The sequence below is a fragment of the Staurois parvus genome, unplaced genomic scaffold (genome assembly GCF_062004578.1).
Source record: "Staurois parvus isolate SC_StPar_1 unplaced genomic scaffold, SC_StPar_1.0 ptg000137l, whole genome shotgun sequence".
In the NCBI taxonomy this organism is placed as follows: domain Eukaryota; kingdom Metazoa; phylum Chordata; class Amphibia; order Anura; family Ranidae; genus Staurois; species Staurois parvus.
The window spans coordinates 13,292,637-13,310,176 of NW_028317933.1; the positions used below are offsets into that span (position 1 = coordinate 13,292,637).

Genomic DNA, 17,540 nt, shown 5'->3' on the forward strand with positions numbered 1-17,540 from the left:
TCCTGTACTACTTCAAGGCAACTTCTATCCAAGTTGTGTCCACAGACTCTAATGGAAGTCGCCTCCAAGTCAGATCCTCATCTATATTTATATGATTTAGATCCGACATTACAGGAAGATTATCCAGGTTTTCCCATCGCATCAAAGTAGTATTCAAGACGCCAGGAAGTCGGTCTGTAGGTCGCAGTAGTGACTCAGGTATGAGTGCATGCTATAGCATTCACTTTTATTCCTCGCCTGGCACCTACATACAAACTATGCTGCAAATCGAGGGACTGATGGAGGATCTGGGATAGCACAGACTTCAATTACAGGAGATGGCTATGATGTGAAAGGAGGGTGAGGGCTGTATTAGGGAACTGACAAATCAATTTTTCTAGCAAGTTCAAATGAACATTGCAAGTAGATAAAGAGTAACTTATAACGAAAAAAAATGCAAGTATTTAAAAAACTTTTCTGTGCTTTTACTTTCAACCTTTTTATTGGTTTCACAAATACAAAAAAAGGTAAGAAATAGACAATTTCATGAGAACAAAAAGCAAAACAAGAATAACTATTCCCTAAGTGTGGGGTTAAGGCCCTGGCTCACATTTACAGAGAACAAATAAGATCACAATGGCAAAAATCTTTGGCTGGAGGGCCAAAGAAACTATACAGTACTGTGGCAGGAACCTCCAACGTATTATCTGACAGGGTCTGGCTATGGTCAGGACTAAGGAGTCCAGGTCACAGCTGCAAAATTTAGTAGGGCTCGGCCTAAAAAGAGCTAACAACACTAAGCCTAAATAGGCCATAACAGAAAAAAGAAAAAAGGAGAGAAGATGAAAAAGGAAAAAGGTGTGGATTCCCGGAGGAAGGGGAAGAGTATGGCTCATGGCTGAAACTCCAAAAAGCACAGGGCCCACTAGAGGACGACAGGCCCTCAGGCCACCCTCATGAAGTCTGTGACATTCACACCAGTGGCATGCTGGAGGTCATTTTGTAGGGCTCTGGCAGTGCTCATTCTGTTCCTCCTTGCACAAAGGAGCAGATACTGGTCCTGCTGATGGGTTAAGGACCTTCTACGGCCCTATCCAGCTCTCCTAAAGTAGCTGCCTGTCTCCTGGAATCTCTTGATCCAGAGGAAGGCAAAAAACCCAGCAAAGCATGAAAGAATTTGCTCCTGCAAAGGAAAAAATTTCCTTCCTAATCCCCTGAGAAGCAACTGGATATTCCCTGGACCAACTTTACCTATAAATAGTAACTGGTTATATTCTGTGTATCTAAGAAAGAATCCAGGCCTTTTTTAAAGCAATCCACTAAGCTGGCCAGAACCAACTCTTCAGGGAGTCTATTCCACATTTTCACAGCTCTCACTGTGAAGAAACCTTTCCGTATTTGGAGATTAAATTTCTTTTCCTCCAGATGTAAAGAGTGCTCCCTTGTCCTCTGTGATAACCTCAGGATGAATAGCTCTACACCAAGTTCACTATATGAACCACTGATGTATTTATATATGTTGATCATATCTCCCCCCCCCTTTAATCTCCTCTTAACTGACTTGATGCTATACCCTGATTAAAAAGTGTTCCTTTAACTTTTTTGAACAGTGTGATATATATTTATTTATATTATTATTATTTTTTTTTTAACTATTTTTATTAAATTGTTTTTACACTTTTGTTTCGTTTAAATTTTATTGCCACTATAAAGGGGTCTAACAAGTGTCCTAAAAGGTTAGCTTTTGGCAATAACAGTTCCTCTTTAAGGAAAGAAATCAGGAGTCTATTAGGGGCAGCCCATCTGTGTACTGTGAAAGTGATTATTTTTACTCGACAGCCGATCGCTGGCTGTAAAAAAAAAAAAAACCCACAGTGCCAAGATCATGGCTGATGCTGCAAGCATGATTTGGTATAACCACTTGCTGAAAGGCTGTATATACACATACGGCGGTGAACAAGTGGTTAAGTAAACCCAACATCAGATATATTTTTATGCTAAGCGATCTGATAATATAACACGTATACTGTTTATTGCCTCTCACGGACATCACAGTCATCCCTCTAGTAATATTGCGTTTCTCTTTAGAATGACAAAGCCTTTGTCCAAACCACAGAAATACAGAGAGGAGCACCAGACCAGCTACCCCCAACTGCTGCACAGCAACCGCTGTCAAGTTGTTACTTCATGTGCAGAGTTCAATAATGGTTCTAATACACACTATATCTGTGAAGTCACGAAAGAGTGGTGTTGCCCTTGAAATGTGTTGGCTGCAATTATAGGACTTTTTTTTACCAAATAAAATTATCTTGGACTCTTTCCCGGTTTTGGTCTGGTGCTCCTTTCTGTATTTCTATGGTTTGAGCTACTATTTAGTTCCCGTTGAGGGAAGCCACCCCACCAGAGCTACTGAGCTTGTCTGAAATTTTCCCTCATCTGACTACCATTGCAAGTCTAAATGTTCCCAGCCCCTTTTTTGAGTATAAGATTTTACAGCAGGCCAGCTACGGTCCTTGAGAAACTGGGAAGAGTGGGGTGGGCTTTAGTTGGACTGTGGGCCTTTGGGAGTAGAACATGCCCCAGAGTCAATGTAAATACTGACTCAGGCTTGGTGGCCAGTGGGAGTAAAAAAATATAGCACCTGTGGTACCCGAGGCTAGAAGAGATCAATAGTAGAGAGCAGGTTGGGCACCAGTGTTCTAGAGCCTTTGTTCAGGCATTATCCAGTGATCACATCTACTCCTGCAATGAGATACTGGCCTCAGAGAGGACAGTCATGTAAATCCTGGTGCCTAAGCTTTTTAAATGATGCTGCATACAGCTACCAGGAAATCCACTTTAACAGAAGTATAGGATTAAAAGAAAAAAAAAAAAATCCCTATCACAAACCTTTATAATCACCTAGATAGATTGCTGCATCTGTCCCCTGTTGGCTCTAGATTGAGAACTGAGTGATCAAACGCCACCGACTGCTCAGTTCTTTCCTCCATTCTGAGCAGAGAGCAGTGGATGTCAGTCTCACACACTCACTGGAGCGCCGGTCTGTGTAGGGGCGGGAGCAGCTGGCTCAGGCTTTCAGTGGCTCACTGAGAAGCTGAACCAGCTACTGGTCTAGGCATCTGGGTGGATCCCGACTGTAAAGTCAGTATCTCTCCAGTGCCTGGACCAGCTGAAAGACGTCAGCTGACAGTGGACTTTAGCACTCTGTCGGCTGAAAACAGTTCAAAAGGAGTGCAGAATGAACTGCACTCCTGTGATCCATAGGAGAAATAAAACATTTTGACCATACTTCTGCCTTCATTGAAAACCATTCAATCCCATTTTATCATTCACTGGCTGCTGAAATTAGCCTGGGACCTTTTACTCTACTACAATATGACTGATCACATCGAAAATAATACGATCCAACAGGGTTGCTTTGATTTAAATCAAACTGATTTAAATCACGATTTAAATCACTAGTCAGTAAGGCTTGATTTAAATCCTAGTTTTCTACATAAAGACTAATTCTTGGTGGTATAACTTTAATATACAAGTAGATGAAGATTTTTAGAATAACAACTTTTCATATTAGCTTTTTTATCCCCAGTTTAATAGGTTAATCATTCGTATTTGGACAACTTTTCTGTTGTACTTAGGAAGGAGAAAAATAATCATTCCCTTAATAACAATTTAAATAGATTTATTCATCTGAAACAATAACATTCCAGCATATGTTATCTGCTTAAACAAACATCCATGTTTGTTAACTAACAAAATATATATATATTAAGAAACTTAGACTGTCAGCCCCTTCCTCCTCACACTTAGTTTCACTTTCTTCTTGTGCAGATCTATTCCACTCCAAACAATCAGAAAAATATTGTTTCTATTCTATTCACTGAACTTCTTGAAACTTAGCAGTGAAGGGGTTGATTCTGTATTCATAGGTTTGTAGAAGTTAGGATTAAGGTCTTTTTCTTAACTCTGTTCATGTTATAACATTTTTGCTGTGAAGAAGAGGCATGTGATCTCCGCTGAGTCAAATTCAGTTTTGAGAACTGCAAAAGTAAACCAAACATCTGTGATAATATCTTGTAGGCAGAGAAACTGCCCAATAATCTTACAAAAACCTCTGGAAGAGCATGACATTGTGAATGGATTCATGGAATTTATTTACCAAAAAAATTAAACATATACAGCCTTATTCTACATAATTAAAAAACTAATCTTTATTAAATGATGGAATAACCTTTGGATGGTAATATATTTTTCTCAAAAAGCATTTTATTTAAAAAAAATCCGATTTAAATAAAAAAAATCCGATTTAAATAAAAAAAAAAAATCAGATTTTTTTGATTTTTTTTAAAAAAAATCATTGATTTTTATCCACCCTGCGATCCAAACAAAGAGAACTACTACATAAAAGATTTTCAGTAGTACAACTGCCAATTTGTCAATCATGATCACACAATGCTGCAGCTTATCACATAGGGGGGAGATAAATCACGAATAGTTTCTTTCTCTTCCATACACTTGAATGACAGCCTAGAGAATAATTGGTCATTTGGCAGATTCCTAGGTGACTGTTCCCATTCAAATACCCCATTTGAGATTATTCTTCTGAGTATAATCTCTAAATCAGCCTCTCTCAACCAGGGTGCCTTGGAAAAATATCTAAACATTGCCCAAAACTTGTATACAAGCCAGCGGGTGGAACAAGCCTGCCTTTTAGTTACAAAGTCACAGGTTTTCATTGTGCAACATTATGACCTTCTAGCCGCCGGCATCCTGACAACCAATGACATGATCAGTTGATAAGGAGGATGTCAGCTGCCTGCACAGCATCCTAGTTTGACCCTCCCCCGCCCCTCTCCATCAATGCTGGGGGCACATTAGCTCAGTGATGGAGAAAAATTGAATGCTAGTCAGTACCAGTGTGCAGAAGTGTATTTGCTTTGGAAGAATAAATCACCTCTAATGTTGGGTGTCCTACATGTGTGGATGTTGCTGCATTATATAAAACGATTAGAATAGTTTTTCACATTTTAGAATGGGGTGCTGTCATGATCGCACGGTCGCCGCCACCAATCGCACGACCGCGACTAACAGTAATATGTCCCGCCCGTGGCATCAGACCCCAGACCTTCTCACGAAACTCGTGACCGAAGGACCAGCCGATCTAAAACCGCGGTGTGACGCGCGTAACAAGGCCACACCCAGCTGCACCCTGCACAGCGATTGTCCAGCTAATGGACCACAATTGGTGCCTGCAGCCTGAATGCACTTGTTACTGGGTCGGGTTAATTACGCAACTAACCCTCTACTGCCACCACCACTTTTGTCGGAGACTGGGAAACTCCCGTTATCAAATAAACACTATAATGATTGAAAAGTCGCCTGTCCAATACGGTCACCGCAGGCCGATTGGGCAGAGGATTAAACAAACACAGTAGCGTCTCTTCAAAGGCAGGAATTCGTGAATTGCAAGTAAGCGCTTAGAAACAGTTTAACACTTTCAGAAAGAAAGATTTATTACTAAAAGAGTCAAACAGGTGCAATAAAATATTTACAAAGATGTCACGAAAAATAAATATATATATATATATATATATATATATACAGTCATGGCCGAAATTGTTGGCACCCTTGATATTTTTCCTGAAAATCAAGTATTTCACACAAAAAAGGTATTGCATTAACACATGTTTTGCTATACACATGTTTATTCCCTTTGTATGTATTGGAACAAATATAAAACAGAGGCAGAAAAGCAAATATGACATAATGTCACACAAAACCCCAAAAATGGGCTGGACAAAAGTATTGGCACCCTTAACTTAATATTTGGTTGCACACCCTTTGGAAAACATAACTGAAATCAGTCGCTTCCTATAACCATCAATAAGCTTCTGACACCTCTCACCCGGAATTTTGGACCACTCTTCCTTTGCAAACAGCTCCAGGTCTCTCTTATTGGAAGGACACCTTTTCCCAACAGCAATTTTAAGATCTCTCCACAGGTGTTCAATGGGATTTAGATCTGGGCTCATTGCTGGCCACTTCAGAACTCTCCAGCGCTTCTTTGCCATCCATTTCTGAGTGCTTTTTGACGTATGTTTGGGGTCATTGTCCTGCTGGAAGACCCAGGATCTTGGACGCAAACCCAGCTTTCTGACACTGGGCCCTACAGTGCGACCCAAAATCCTTTGGTAATCCTCAGATTTCATGATGCCTTGCACACAGTCAAGGCACCCAGTGCCAGAGGCAGCAAAACAACCCCAAAACATCATTGAACCTCCACCATATTTTACCGTAGGTACTGTGTTTTGTTCTTTGTAGGCCTCATTCCGTTTTCGGTAAACAGTAGAATGATGTGCTTTACCGAAAAGCTCTATCTTGGTCTCATCTGTCCACAAGACGTTTTCCCAGAAGGCTTTTGGCTTACTCAAGTACATTTTGGCAAACTGTAGTCTTGCTTTTTTATGTCTCTGTGTCAGCAGTGGGGTCCTCCTGGGTCTCCTGCCATAGCGTTTCATTTCATTTAAATGTCGACGGATAGTTCGCGCTGACACTGATGCTCCCTGAGCCTGCAGGACAGCTTGAATGTCTTTGGAACATGTTTGGGGCTGCTTATCCACCATCCGGACTATTCTGCGTTGCAATCTTTCATCAATTTTCCTCATCCGTCCACGACCAGGGAGATTAGCTACAGTGCCATGGGTTGCAAACTTCTTGATAATGTTGCGCACTGTGGACAAAGGCAAATCTAGTTCTCTGGAGATGGACTTGTAACCTTGAGATTGTTGATATTTTGCCACAATTTTGGTTCTCAGGTCCTCAGACAGTTCTCGTCTCCTCTTTCTGTTGTCCATGCTTAGTGTGGCACAGACAGACACACAATGCAAAGGTTAAGTGAACGTCTCTCCTTTTTATCTGCTTTCAGGTGTGATTTCTATATTGCCCACACCTGTTACTTGCCCCAGGTGAGTTTACAGGAGCATCACATGCTTGTAACATTCTTATTTATCCGCAGTTGTGAAAGGGTGCCAATACTTTTGTCCAGCCCATTTTTGGAGGTTTGTGTGACATTATGTCGAATTTGCTTTCTTTCCTCCCTTTTTTTGTTTTGTCCCAATACACACAAAGGGAATAAACATGTGTATAGCAAAACATGTGTTAATGCAATACGTTTCGTGAGAAATACATGATTTCCTGGAGGAATATCAAGGGTGCCAACAATTTCGGCCATGACTGTATATATATATGCATATAAAAAAAAGGTACAGCAAAGAGATAAGGAAATTAAAGAGTTAAGTTACTTGCCAATATGCCTTGGTTTGTAAGCAGATCCAAGTGCAGAGCAGGAAGGGTCTTTGATCTCCTCTGTTATGATGTTACACTCAGAAGATGTGTCTCTAAAAACTCTAACTTGCAGGCTTGCTAGCCTGTCTCCTTTTTAAAAAAAATCCCTCTGAAAGGGGGGTTGCTCTGATTACGCTGTTTTGGGAGGAGTCAGTGGAACTCTGAATTAAAACTAACAGCTTCATACTCCATGATATGAAACATACAGTTGACCTGAGGAATATTCAATTAATTGCTGGTCAGTTTTATGTGTGGGCCTACACAGTTTTGGGTGACGAAGGTTACACTTCAGCAGACTGCCTGGCACCTGGAATCAGGATGTCTTAACCTGGTTGACCCACACCATCTGTCAGGAGATAAAGTTTGCCTCTCAGGAAGGGAGGGGGTAGGGAATGAGGGCTGAGGAATACTTCCACTAAAAGAAAAGGAAAAGGGGAACTCCGCGTCCAACTCTGATGAGCTAGTTTGCTACAGGTGCCCTTTTAAAAATATGGACAGTCTTGAGGCAGTCCATTTTACAATTGTCATACAGTAAACCTCAGTGCCGCATACGTATCACATTATTAAATAGCAAAAATGGCCACCTTTCATATGCAGACCTCATCATTGAAAACAGAATTCCAGGTTTCCTGGCACTAATGCCTCATGCACATGGGACGTTTTTGCTATCTCTGCTAGACGTTTTTCCTCCTGGCAGTGGGGTTTTTGGCAGAAATCGTTTGAGGGGTGTAAACACGTGTAATGTATTTAGGCATGTCAAGCACTTGTGTTCCTAAAAGCAGCATCAAAAACATCCAGTGTGCATGAGGCCAGGAAAGTACAAATATTCCCCAAAAGACCCTTTTTTGGAAAGTAGACAGTCCAAGGTATTTAGTAAGAGGCATGGCAAGTTTTTTGAAGTTGTAGTTTCTTGGAAAATGAAAATTTTTTTTTTATCCACATGCTGTCACCATTGCAGTACAGCATCATCATATGACTGGTGGTGATCAGGGATACAGACTAGTGACAGTGTGTAAAAAAAAAATAAACAAAATATTTATATTATAAATAATTTTGTATTCAATATTAAAAAAAAAAAAAAAAAAAACACATTTTTTTATCTTTTATTTTTTTTTTATTTACATACTGTCAGAGTAGTTCAGTGTCATTTCAGTTACTCTGTATAGTACTACTCTGGGAGGCGTTTAGGGATTTAATTTTTTTTACACTATTATTGCTTATAACCGTGATGATCACTGTTATAATAGTTTTAACTGTGATGAATGGCTTACTTTTGTGGTGCTGTGATTGGTTATAACTAATCACATGGTACAGGGTGCCAGGTACTATGTGATAGCTGTTGGCCAATCACATCATTGCAACAGTAAGCAAGCTGTCAAAGTAAAGTCAGACAGTTCTGCTTACACTGTAATCATGTGATTGCGATGATTGGTCATAGCGATTACATGATACCCTGAGGGCCATCATCCGCTGTGTCCACCGGATACAATGGTATCGGGCTCATGTTGCTGTGTACTGTACATACAAGTAAGTTGCAGTGCATTCAGCTGCCACCCACTCACAATGTACTGCGATAACTCCAGTCAAAAACAAGGGAAATTAACCACTTGAGCTCCTGAGGATTTACCCCCATTAATGACCAGGCCTTTTTTTGCTACTCGGCGCTGCACTAATTCAACTGATAATTGCGCGGTCATGCAATGCTGTACCCAAACGAAATTTACGCCCTTTTTTTCACACAAATAGAGCTTTCTTTTGGTGGTATTTTATCACCTGTGCGCTTTTTATTTTTTGCGCTATAAACAAAAAAAAAACAAAAAACAAAAAAAAAAAAAACACAAAAATGTTGAAAAAAAAAAACCTATATTTTCTACTTTCAGCTATAAAAAATATATCGTAAACTCAAAGTTAGTCATAAATTTAAGCCAAAATGTATTCTGCTCCATGTTTTTGGTAAAAAAAAATCCTGTGCATTAGCAGGCAAACTGGCGCTATATGGGAGGGGCGCTAACAATATCGGAAGTCACCAGTGACACAAATACAGTGATCAGTAAAAATCTGTTCACTGATCAGTGACACTGGTGACAGGGCAGTGAAGGGGTTAACGGGGGGGGGGGATTAAGGGGTTAAACGGGATTACTGGTGTACTGGCGGGCAAACTGGCGCTATCTGGGAGGGGCGCTAACAATATCGGAAGTCGCCAGCGACACTGATACAGTGATCAGTAAAAATCGATTCACTGATCAGTGACACTGGTGACAGGGCAGTGAAGGGGTTAACTGGGGGGGGTGGGGGGGCGATCAAGGGGTTAAATGTGACCTAGGTGTGTTCTAACTGTGGGTATGTGCTGTTTTACTCACTTTTACTGTGTCTTCTTCTCTGTCTGGGAGGAATGTGCCCAGGCAGAGAAGAATGACATCATATCCTGTCCTGTGTAACCAAATGCGATATCTCCTGCGCTCCGGGACCCAGACCGGTGGTAAGTAGATGGAATCAGACTCCAAAAAAGCAAGGAGGGGACCACCGAAATAGTTAAGGTCGTGCAGCTCCACATCAAGGCTGGGGAAGCCCAAACAGAACTGTGAGGAAGAACAAAAAAGAAAAAAGAAGCGCACCAACCTTGCGCATTACCTCAGTAACCAAAATTTATTAAATAAAAGAATGGTACTCACAAACAGCGAATAAAAACAGGCATGTCAGTCCTCAAAGGGACTTTAAAGGCAAGATGCAAATGCGAATCCTATCATGGAGGAAGCCACTCAGTACAGCTGACGCGTTTTGAAGGACAAGCCTTCTTCCTCAGAGCTGACTGGACTGAGAATGTGTGTTCCCTTTTATGCCTCCAGCCTTAAACTTCAACACAGGACAGGATAGGACAGGGACCGATCATCTGATTTCAGCCAGACATCACTGGCTGAAATCTAATGATTGATCGCTCCGAGATCGAATGGTGTCACCCGCGGGTCGGCGGGAGCGTGCGCCCCCTGCCGGCGAAAACGTCGGGAGCGCAGAACCTGTTTTAAAACGTGGTTTTGTGCCTGAGTGCCGCCCTGCACACGTATATATACAGTGGCAAGGCGGCAAGCGGTTAAAAATCCATTAAAAATGAACAAAATCAGCTTTTGCTGCAATAGTCACCTTCAAACTAGATATTTCCCCTCACTAGACTGTCCTTAGTCTGATGGCCAGCACAACTCACTTCCTATGAGCCTAGAACATCCTGGACCTGTACACAGCCTGTGACTGCACAGTGAAAGAAGAAGCAGCACAGTAATGTTTCTCAATCAAAAGCTCCTAAGTAGCCACAAAACACTACTTCCTCCCTAGGAAGTGAATGATCAATTTTGTTACTTTTTGTGATAAACTTCTAAATATACCCAATCTATCTCAAAAATTACACATTATCCAATAAACCCACATAATCCAATAAAGTGATAATCAAATCTAAATCTAGAATAATAAACCACCCAAACAATATATAATCAGAAATAGTCAACCAATGAAAATGAAAAATAAAAATGAAATAAATGTTCAAGTCCCCAAAAAAAGTTCTTTTATGTGTTCAGTGAAGCAAAACGATTCCAAAAACTCCTTGATATCCTCAAAGAAAAAGAAAAAATCATAGTGTAATACCCTAAATATAAGTAAAATACACTTCACTCTGTGCAAATTCAAATCACATCAAAAAAAAACAGTGAGAAATCAATAAAGTAAAAATAAACGTGAGAAATCGTGATCACTTCAATCACAAGTGAATAGTGATACTAGGTACCAGTACCCTTATTACTCCAGCCAAAATTGATGCTAAATACCATTACCCTCTTATGATATATTCAGGCATATACTGTTACACAGGAAAAGTATTTCTCCATCTTTCTTATCCTGGGGTGTTCCTCATATAGACAAAGAAAGGCTCTTTCAGGCAGATTCCATAAAAAGGTACAAATTTTAATCCACACTTACATGTAAACAAACGATATCCAGCTCTTAGCACTGAACATTTCAATCTCAGGTTGAAAACCAATTGTTTCCAACCGACAAAATGGCCGCGGCGACACTTCCGGTTAGCGTGCGTGCGTGATGACGTCACTCCACTAACGCGTTTCGTCACTTCCGGACTTCTCCTTCAGATAGGTTGCACTTCAGACTGCCCAGGAGCTCAGTGATGCCCTGGTCCAGATCTGGGAGGAAATACCCCAGGACACCATTAGCCATCTCATTAGGAGCATTCTTTAACATCAGGCATGCATACAAGCACGTGGGGGCCATACAAACTACTGAGTACCATTTTGAGTTGCTGCAATGAAATTTCAGCAAAATGGACTAGCCTGCTACATCATTTTTCCACTTTGATTTTCGGGTGTCTTTGAATTCAGTCCTCTGTAGGTTGATAATTTTCATTTCCATGATGGAAATGGATGGGGCATCCTTATGTTCCTAACACATTACCCCATCCATTTCAAAATAGATATCCAGCATGAGATTTTTCCCCATTGAGATCTGATGGGTTTTCAAAATGTGCCTTTAATTTTTTTGAGCAGTGTATATTTTCTCTTAATATAAAAATTGTTATATACAGTAGATTCTAAAATGGTTTCTTGTAAAAAAAAAAAAGAAAATAAAAAAAAAGTCCCCCCCCCTCATCAATAGGACCAGTCTGTGGCTAGTCTCTGTGGCAGTACCTTATCTGCAGTGAGCCTCTATGGTGGTACCCCAACTGCAACGAGCCTCCATAGCGGGACTGGTTGGCTGCAAACCTCAATGGCAGGATCCCATCTATGGCGAGCCTCCACAGATTTAACAGCCTGAAGTGAACTCGCCCCACCACATTAATAGCAAACCTCTACAGCAGAGTCAGTCTGTGACTAGTCTTTACAGCCGAACCTCATCTGTGACAAACCTCCATAGTGGCCCAGTCATAAGTGAGCCTCTATGGCAGAACCCCATCTGGGGTGAGTCTACATAGATTGTCCAGTCTGTGGTGAGCTCCCATTTCCCCATCTACACCTCCGCATTGGGACCACTGTGCAGCTTGTCTCTACAGTAGTACCTCAGCCATGGTGAGCCGCCACAGCAGGATTGGTCAGCAGCGAGCTTCTACGGCACGACTTCTTCTGTGGTAAGCCTCCAGAGCGGGATCGGTGTGTGGAAAGCCTCTACGGTGCGACCATCTGTGGTCAGCCGCCTCAGCGGGATCGGAGGGCCTCTACGGTGCGACCATATCTGTGGTCAGCCGCCTCAGCGGGATCGGAGGGCCTCTGCGGTGCGACCTAATCTGTGGTCAGCCGCCTCAGCCGGATCGGAGGGCCTCTGCGGTGCGACCTCATCTGTGGTCAGCCGCCTCAGCCGGATCGGAGGGCCTCTACGGTGCGACCTCATCTGTGGTCAGCCGCCTCAGCCGGATCGGAGGGCCTCTACGGTGCGACCTCATCTGTGGTCAGCCGCCTCAGCCGGATCGGAGGGCCTCTACGGTGCGACCATCTCTGTGGTCAGCCGCCTCAGTGGGATCAGAGGGCCTCTACAGTGCGACCATATCTGTGGTCAGCCGCCTCAGCGGGATCAGAGGGCCTCTACGGTGCGACCTCATCTGTGGTCAGCCGCCACAGCAGGATCAGTTGGCAGTGAGCCTCTACGGCGCGACCTCATCTGCGGTCAGCCGCCACAGCGGGCCTCTACGGCGCGACCTCATCTGCGGTCAGCCGCCACAGCGGGCCTCTACGGCGCGACCTCATCTGCGGTCAGCCGCCACAGCGGGCCTCTACGGCGCGACCTCATCTGCGGTCAGCCGCCACAGCGGGCCTCTACGGCGCGACCTCATCTGCGGTCAGCCGCCACAGCGGGCCTCTACGGCGCGACCTCATCTGCGGTCAGCCGCCACAGCGGGCCTCTACGGCGCGACCTCATCTGCGGTCAGCCGCCACAGCGGGCCTCTACGGCGCGACCTCATCTGCGGTCAGCCGCCACAGCGGGCCTCTACGGCGCGACCTCATCTGCGGTCAGCCGCCACAGCGGGCCTCTACGGCGCGACCTCATCTGCGGTCAGCCGCCACAGCGGGCCTCTACGGCGCAACCTCATCTGCGGTCCGCTGCCACAGTAGGATCAGCGGGCCTTTACAGCACTACCTCACCTGTGGTCAGCCACCATAGTGGGCGGTTGGCAGTGAGCATCTACGGCATGACGTCATCTGGGGTGAGCCTCCATAGTGGGATCAGTGAGCCTCTATGGCACGACCTCATCTGTCAATCCTATGATTGACCAGCCTATGTCAATCCTCTACAGTGGAGCCCATTCCCATTACAATGAGCCCTACAGTTCCATAAGACTAGCAGAATCACAGCACCCCTCCCTCACTGCTGTACACAGAGACCACCATAACAATGCACTGACAGCACTGATTCCACAACAAAAATCCCTCTTCAAAGTCCCCACCACCTCACCTGATACCGCAGCAGCTCCCCAACATCCATCTCTACCGGTGCAGCACAACGCTGTAAAGCAAGTAAAGCCTCTACCGTAAAGCGCGCCGTCGTGTATCAGACATGCCACGCTGCTGTAAAGAGCGACGCGTCCAGAATGATGTAAAAAGGCCGTGGTGTAGTCCTGCCACGCTGCCGTAAAGCAAGCTGGGATGCCTAGAAAATAAAGTTTTGTTTCGGCTGCTGAGGAGGAACAGTGATGATTTGTTCTGTATGTGGCTGAGCTTCAGGAATAAAATCCAATTCGTTTTAGAATTTGAAGTTTCAAGTGAACTTCTTCCTCTACAACACCTATAGGGATGTAAATACGCCTGTTCTGTGTAATGGCGACTTACACTGGAACATTCTACTTGTCTGCCCCGCGCTACGCTTGCTGCGTGTTATCGCATTACATGCCGTGCATTCAGAATAGCACGCCAATCAATGCACTGTAGCGCGCGTGCATTTTACCCACTTAAAGTCCAAGCATTTTCTTGCACTTTTTGTTTACATGTTTAAATCTGTATTTTTTGCTAGAAATGTTTATAACTACCAGACATTACATATTTTTTTAGCAAAGACCCCAGGGAATAAAATGGCTTTTGCAATTTTTTATGTCACATGATATTTGCGCAGCGTTTTTTCAATCACATTTAAAAAAAAATTAAAAACACATTAATAAAAAAAAAAAACAATATATACCCCAAATTTTTTGTAAAATATGAAAGAGGATGTTACGGTGAGTAAATAGATACCTAACATGTCAAGATTTAAAATTACGCACACTTGTGGAATGGCGACAAATTACGGTACCTAAAAATCTTCATAGGCAACGCTTTACAAATTTTTACAAGTTACCTGTTTAGAGTTACAGAGGAGATCTAGCGCTAGAATTATTGCTCTCGCGCTAATGTTTGCGATTATATCTCACATATGTGCTGCGAAAACCGTTTACATATGCGTTCACTTCTGCGTGCGAGCATGGAGGGAAGGGGGTGCTTTAACATTTTTTTTCCTATTAATATTTTTTATTTTTACACCGTCCCCTTATTTTTTATCACTTTTATAGAGCTCATGTACACGGGGCATTTGGAAAACTCTTCTGAACGATGGAAACTGACTGCTGGAAAATGTAGGTTACAAAACGTCAGTTTAGCCGCGTATGCATACCACGTTTATGTGTGTTTGCGTTTAGAAGTGTTTTTAAAAGATAACATCAAGAGACCCTCCCAAATGCCCAGAATGCACTGAAAAATAGCAAATAATTACCGTATTTTTCGCTCCATAAGACGCACTTTTTCCCCCCAAAAAAGGGGGGGAAATGTCATTGCGTCTTATGGAGCGAATATGAAGTGGCCAGTCCAGTATTTCCACCGCCGCCGTGTCAGAATACCGGGCCGGCCGCTCAGCTCTGCAGTGGGACCTTACCTGTTCCTCTATCCAGCGCCGCGCTGTCTTCCCTGCTTCTGTAGTGTGGGCGCTTGGCTTGACAGCCGAGTGCCCAGTGCGCATGTGCGAGAAGCGGTGCGCTTTGTGAATGGTAAGGCGGCACCTGGGACACATGACAGATCCCAGAAGCCGCCGGAAGAGCGGGTACCTGTCAAATTCAGGTACCCGCTCCCCCCCTCCCCAAAGGTCAGCAGTCATCTCCTGTACTGTCCGCAGTCTCCGGTCATCTCATGTACTATGTCCGCAGTCTCCGGTCATCTCCTGTACTATGTCTGCAGTCTCTGACCATCTCCTGTACTATGTCCGCAGTCTCTGGTCATCTCATGTACTATGTCTGCAGTCTCCGGTCATCTCCTGTACTATGTCTGCAGTCTCTGATCATCTCCTGTACTATGTCCGCAGTCTCTGGTCATCTCCTGTACTGTGTCCGCAGTCTCTGGTCCATCTCCTGTACTATGTCCGCAGTCGCTGACCATCTCCTGTACTATGTCTGCAATCTCTGGTCATCTCCTGTACTATGTCTGCAGTCTCTGGTCATCCCCTGTACTGTGTCCGCAGTCTCGGTCATCTCCTGTACTATGTCCGCAGTCTCTGGTCATCTCCTGTACTATGTCTGCAGTCTCTGGTCATCTCCTGTACTGTGTCCGCAGTCTCGGTCATCTCCTGTACTATGTTCGCAGTCTCTGGTCATCTCCTGTACTATGTCCGCAGTCTCTGGTCATCTCCTGTACTATGTTCGCAGTCTCTGGTCATCTCCTGTACTATGTCTGCAGTCTCTGGTCATCTCCTGTACTATGTCTGCAGTCCATTGGTTTAGAATATTTGTTTTCCTGTTTTCTGCCTCTAAAACCTAGGTGCATCTTATGGTCAGGTGCGTCTTATGGAGCGAAAAATACGGTAACTATTTCAGACATTTTGAGAGAAATAGAGAGAGCAGAAGCAGAGAGAACAGTATTTGTTGAGATGACCTGTCTTTTCTGGTTCTATTCACTATGGATCCCATCATGAGCATAATGCGGCGCGTTCTACCATTTTTTTCTTCACGCAAAACCTGGAATTGACTGCGCTGGTGTACTGGGTCCATATGAATACATGGAAAACGCTTTGCATGCATTTCTGATGATGAAAAAAGGCTCTGGACAGCATCTGTAAATGGAACAGTTAAAAACGCAAAAGCTTATAACTGCGTTTACAAGTGTTTACACGCGTTTTCAAGTATTTGGTGTTTGAAACACCGGTAAAATCTACTCCTGAACACAAGTTTGGTGCGTTCAAAAAAACGACTGTAAACTCAACTGCCTGTAAACGACATAGTGTACATGGAAACATAGGAAAACATTAGGGAGAGTGGAAAAAACGCAGAAAAGCTCCTGAACGTCAGTTTAGGAGCTGCAGTCTACGTGAGCCCTTATTCCTATTACAGGGAATGCAAACATCCAGTGTAATAAAAATAAGCACGACAGGTCCTCTTTAAGAAGAGATCTGAAAAAAAAAAGATATTTTGTTGATCTTTTGCTACCACTTGTCCCCCAGAGGATTTACCCCCATTCTTGACCAGGCCATTTTTTGCAATACGGCACTGCATTACTTTAACTGACAATTGTGCGGTCATGCAACGCTGCACCCAAATTACATTTATGTCCTTTATCTCCCACGAATAGAGCTTTCTTTCGGCGGTATTTGATCACCTCTGCATTTTTTTATTTTTTGCGCTATAAAAAAAAAGACTGACAATTTTGAGAAAAAACTATATTTGTGACTTTTTGCTATTAAACAAGTCCAGTAAAAAAGTTTAAAAAATCTAATTTCGTCATAAATTTAGGCCAAAATGTATTCTGCAACATGTCTTTGCTGAAAAAAATACTATGTACTATGTCCGCAGTCTCTGGTCATCTCATGTACTATGTCTGCAGTCTCCGGTCATCTCCTGTACTATGTCTGCAGTCTCTGACCATCTCCTGTACTATGTCCGCAGTCTCTGGTCATCTCCTGTACTGTGTCCGCAGTCTCTGGTCCATCTCCTGTACTATGTCCGCAGTCTCTGACCATCTCCTGTACTATGTCTGCAATCTCTGGTCATCTCCTGTACTATGTCTGCAGTCTCTGGTCATCCACTGTACTGTGTCCGCAGTCTCGGTCATCTCCTGTACTATGTCCGCAGTCTCTGGTCATCTCCTGTACTATGTCTGCAGTCTCTGGTCATCTCCTGTACTGTGTCCGCAGTCTCGGTCATCTCCTGTACTATGTTCGCAGTCTCTGGTCATCTCCTGTACTATGTCCGCAGTCTCTGGTCATCTCCTGTACTATGTCTG

At 43.4% G+C, this 17,540-nt stretch overlaps 1 protein-coding gene across 1 annotated transcript in view; it reads right to left on the reverse strand.

The window, feature by feature from the left end:
- CTNNBL1 (catenin beta like 1) overlaps window positions 1-13,883 on the reverse strand; it is a 73,252-nt gene extending 59,369 nt beyond the window's left edge. Inside the window, exon 1 of the mRNA XM_089673373.1 lies at window positions 13,762-13,883. Coding sequence (XP_089529499.1) covers window positions 13,762-13,791 — 30 coding nt within the window. The 5' untranslated portion in view covers window positions 13,792-13,883. The remainder of the gene's footprint in view (window positions 1-13,761) is intronic.
- Window positions 13,884-17,540: the final 3,657 nt, after the last annotated feature.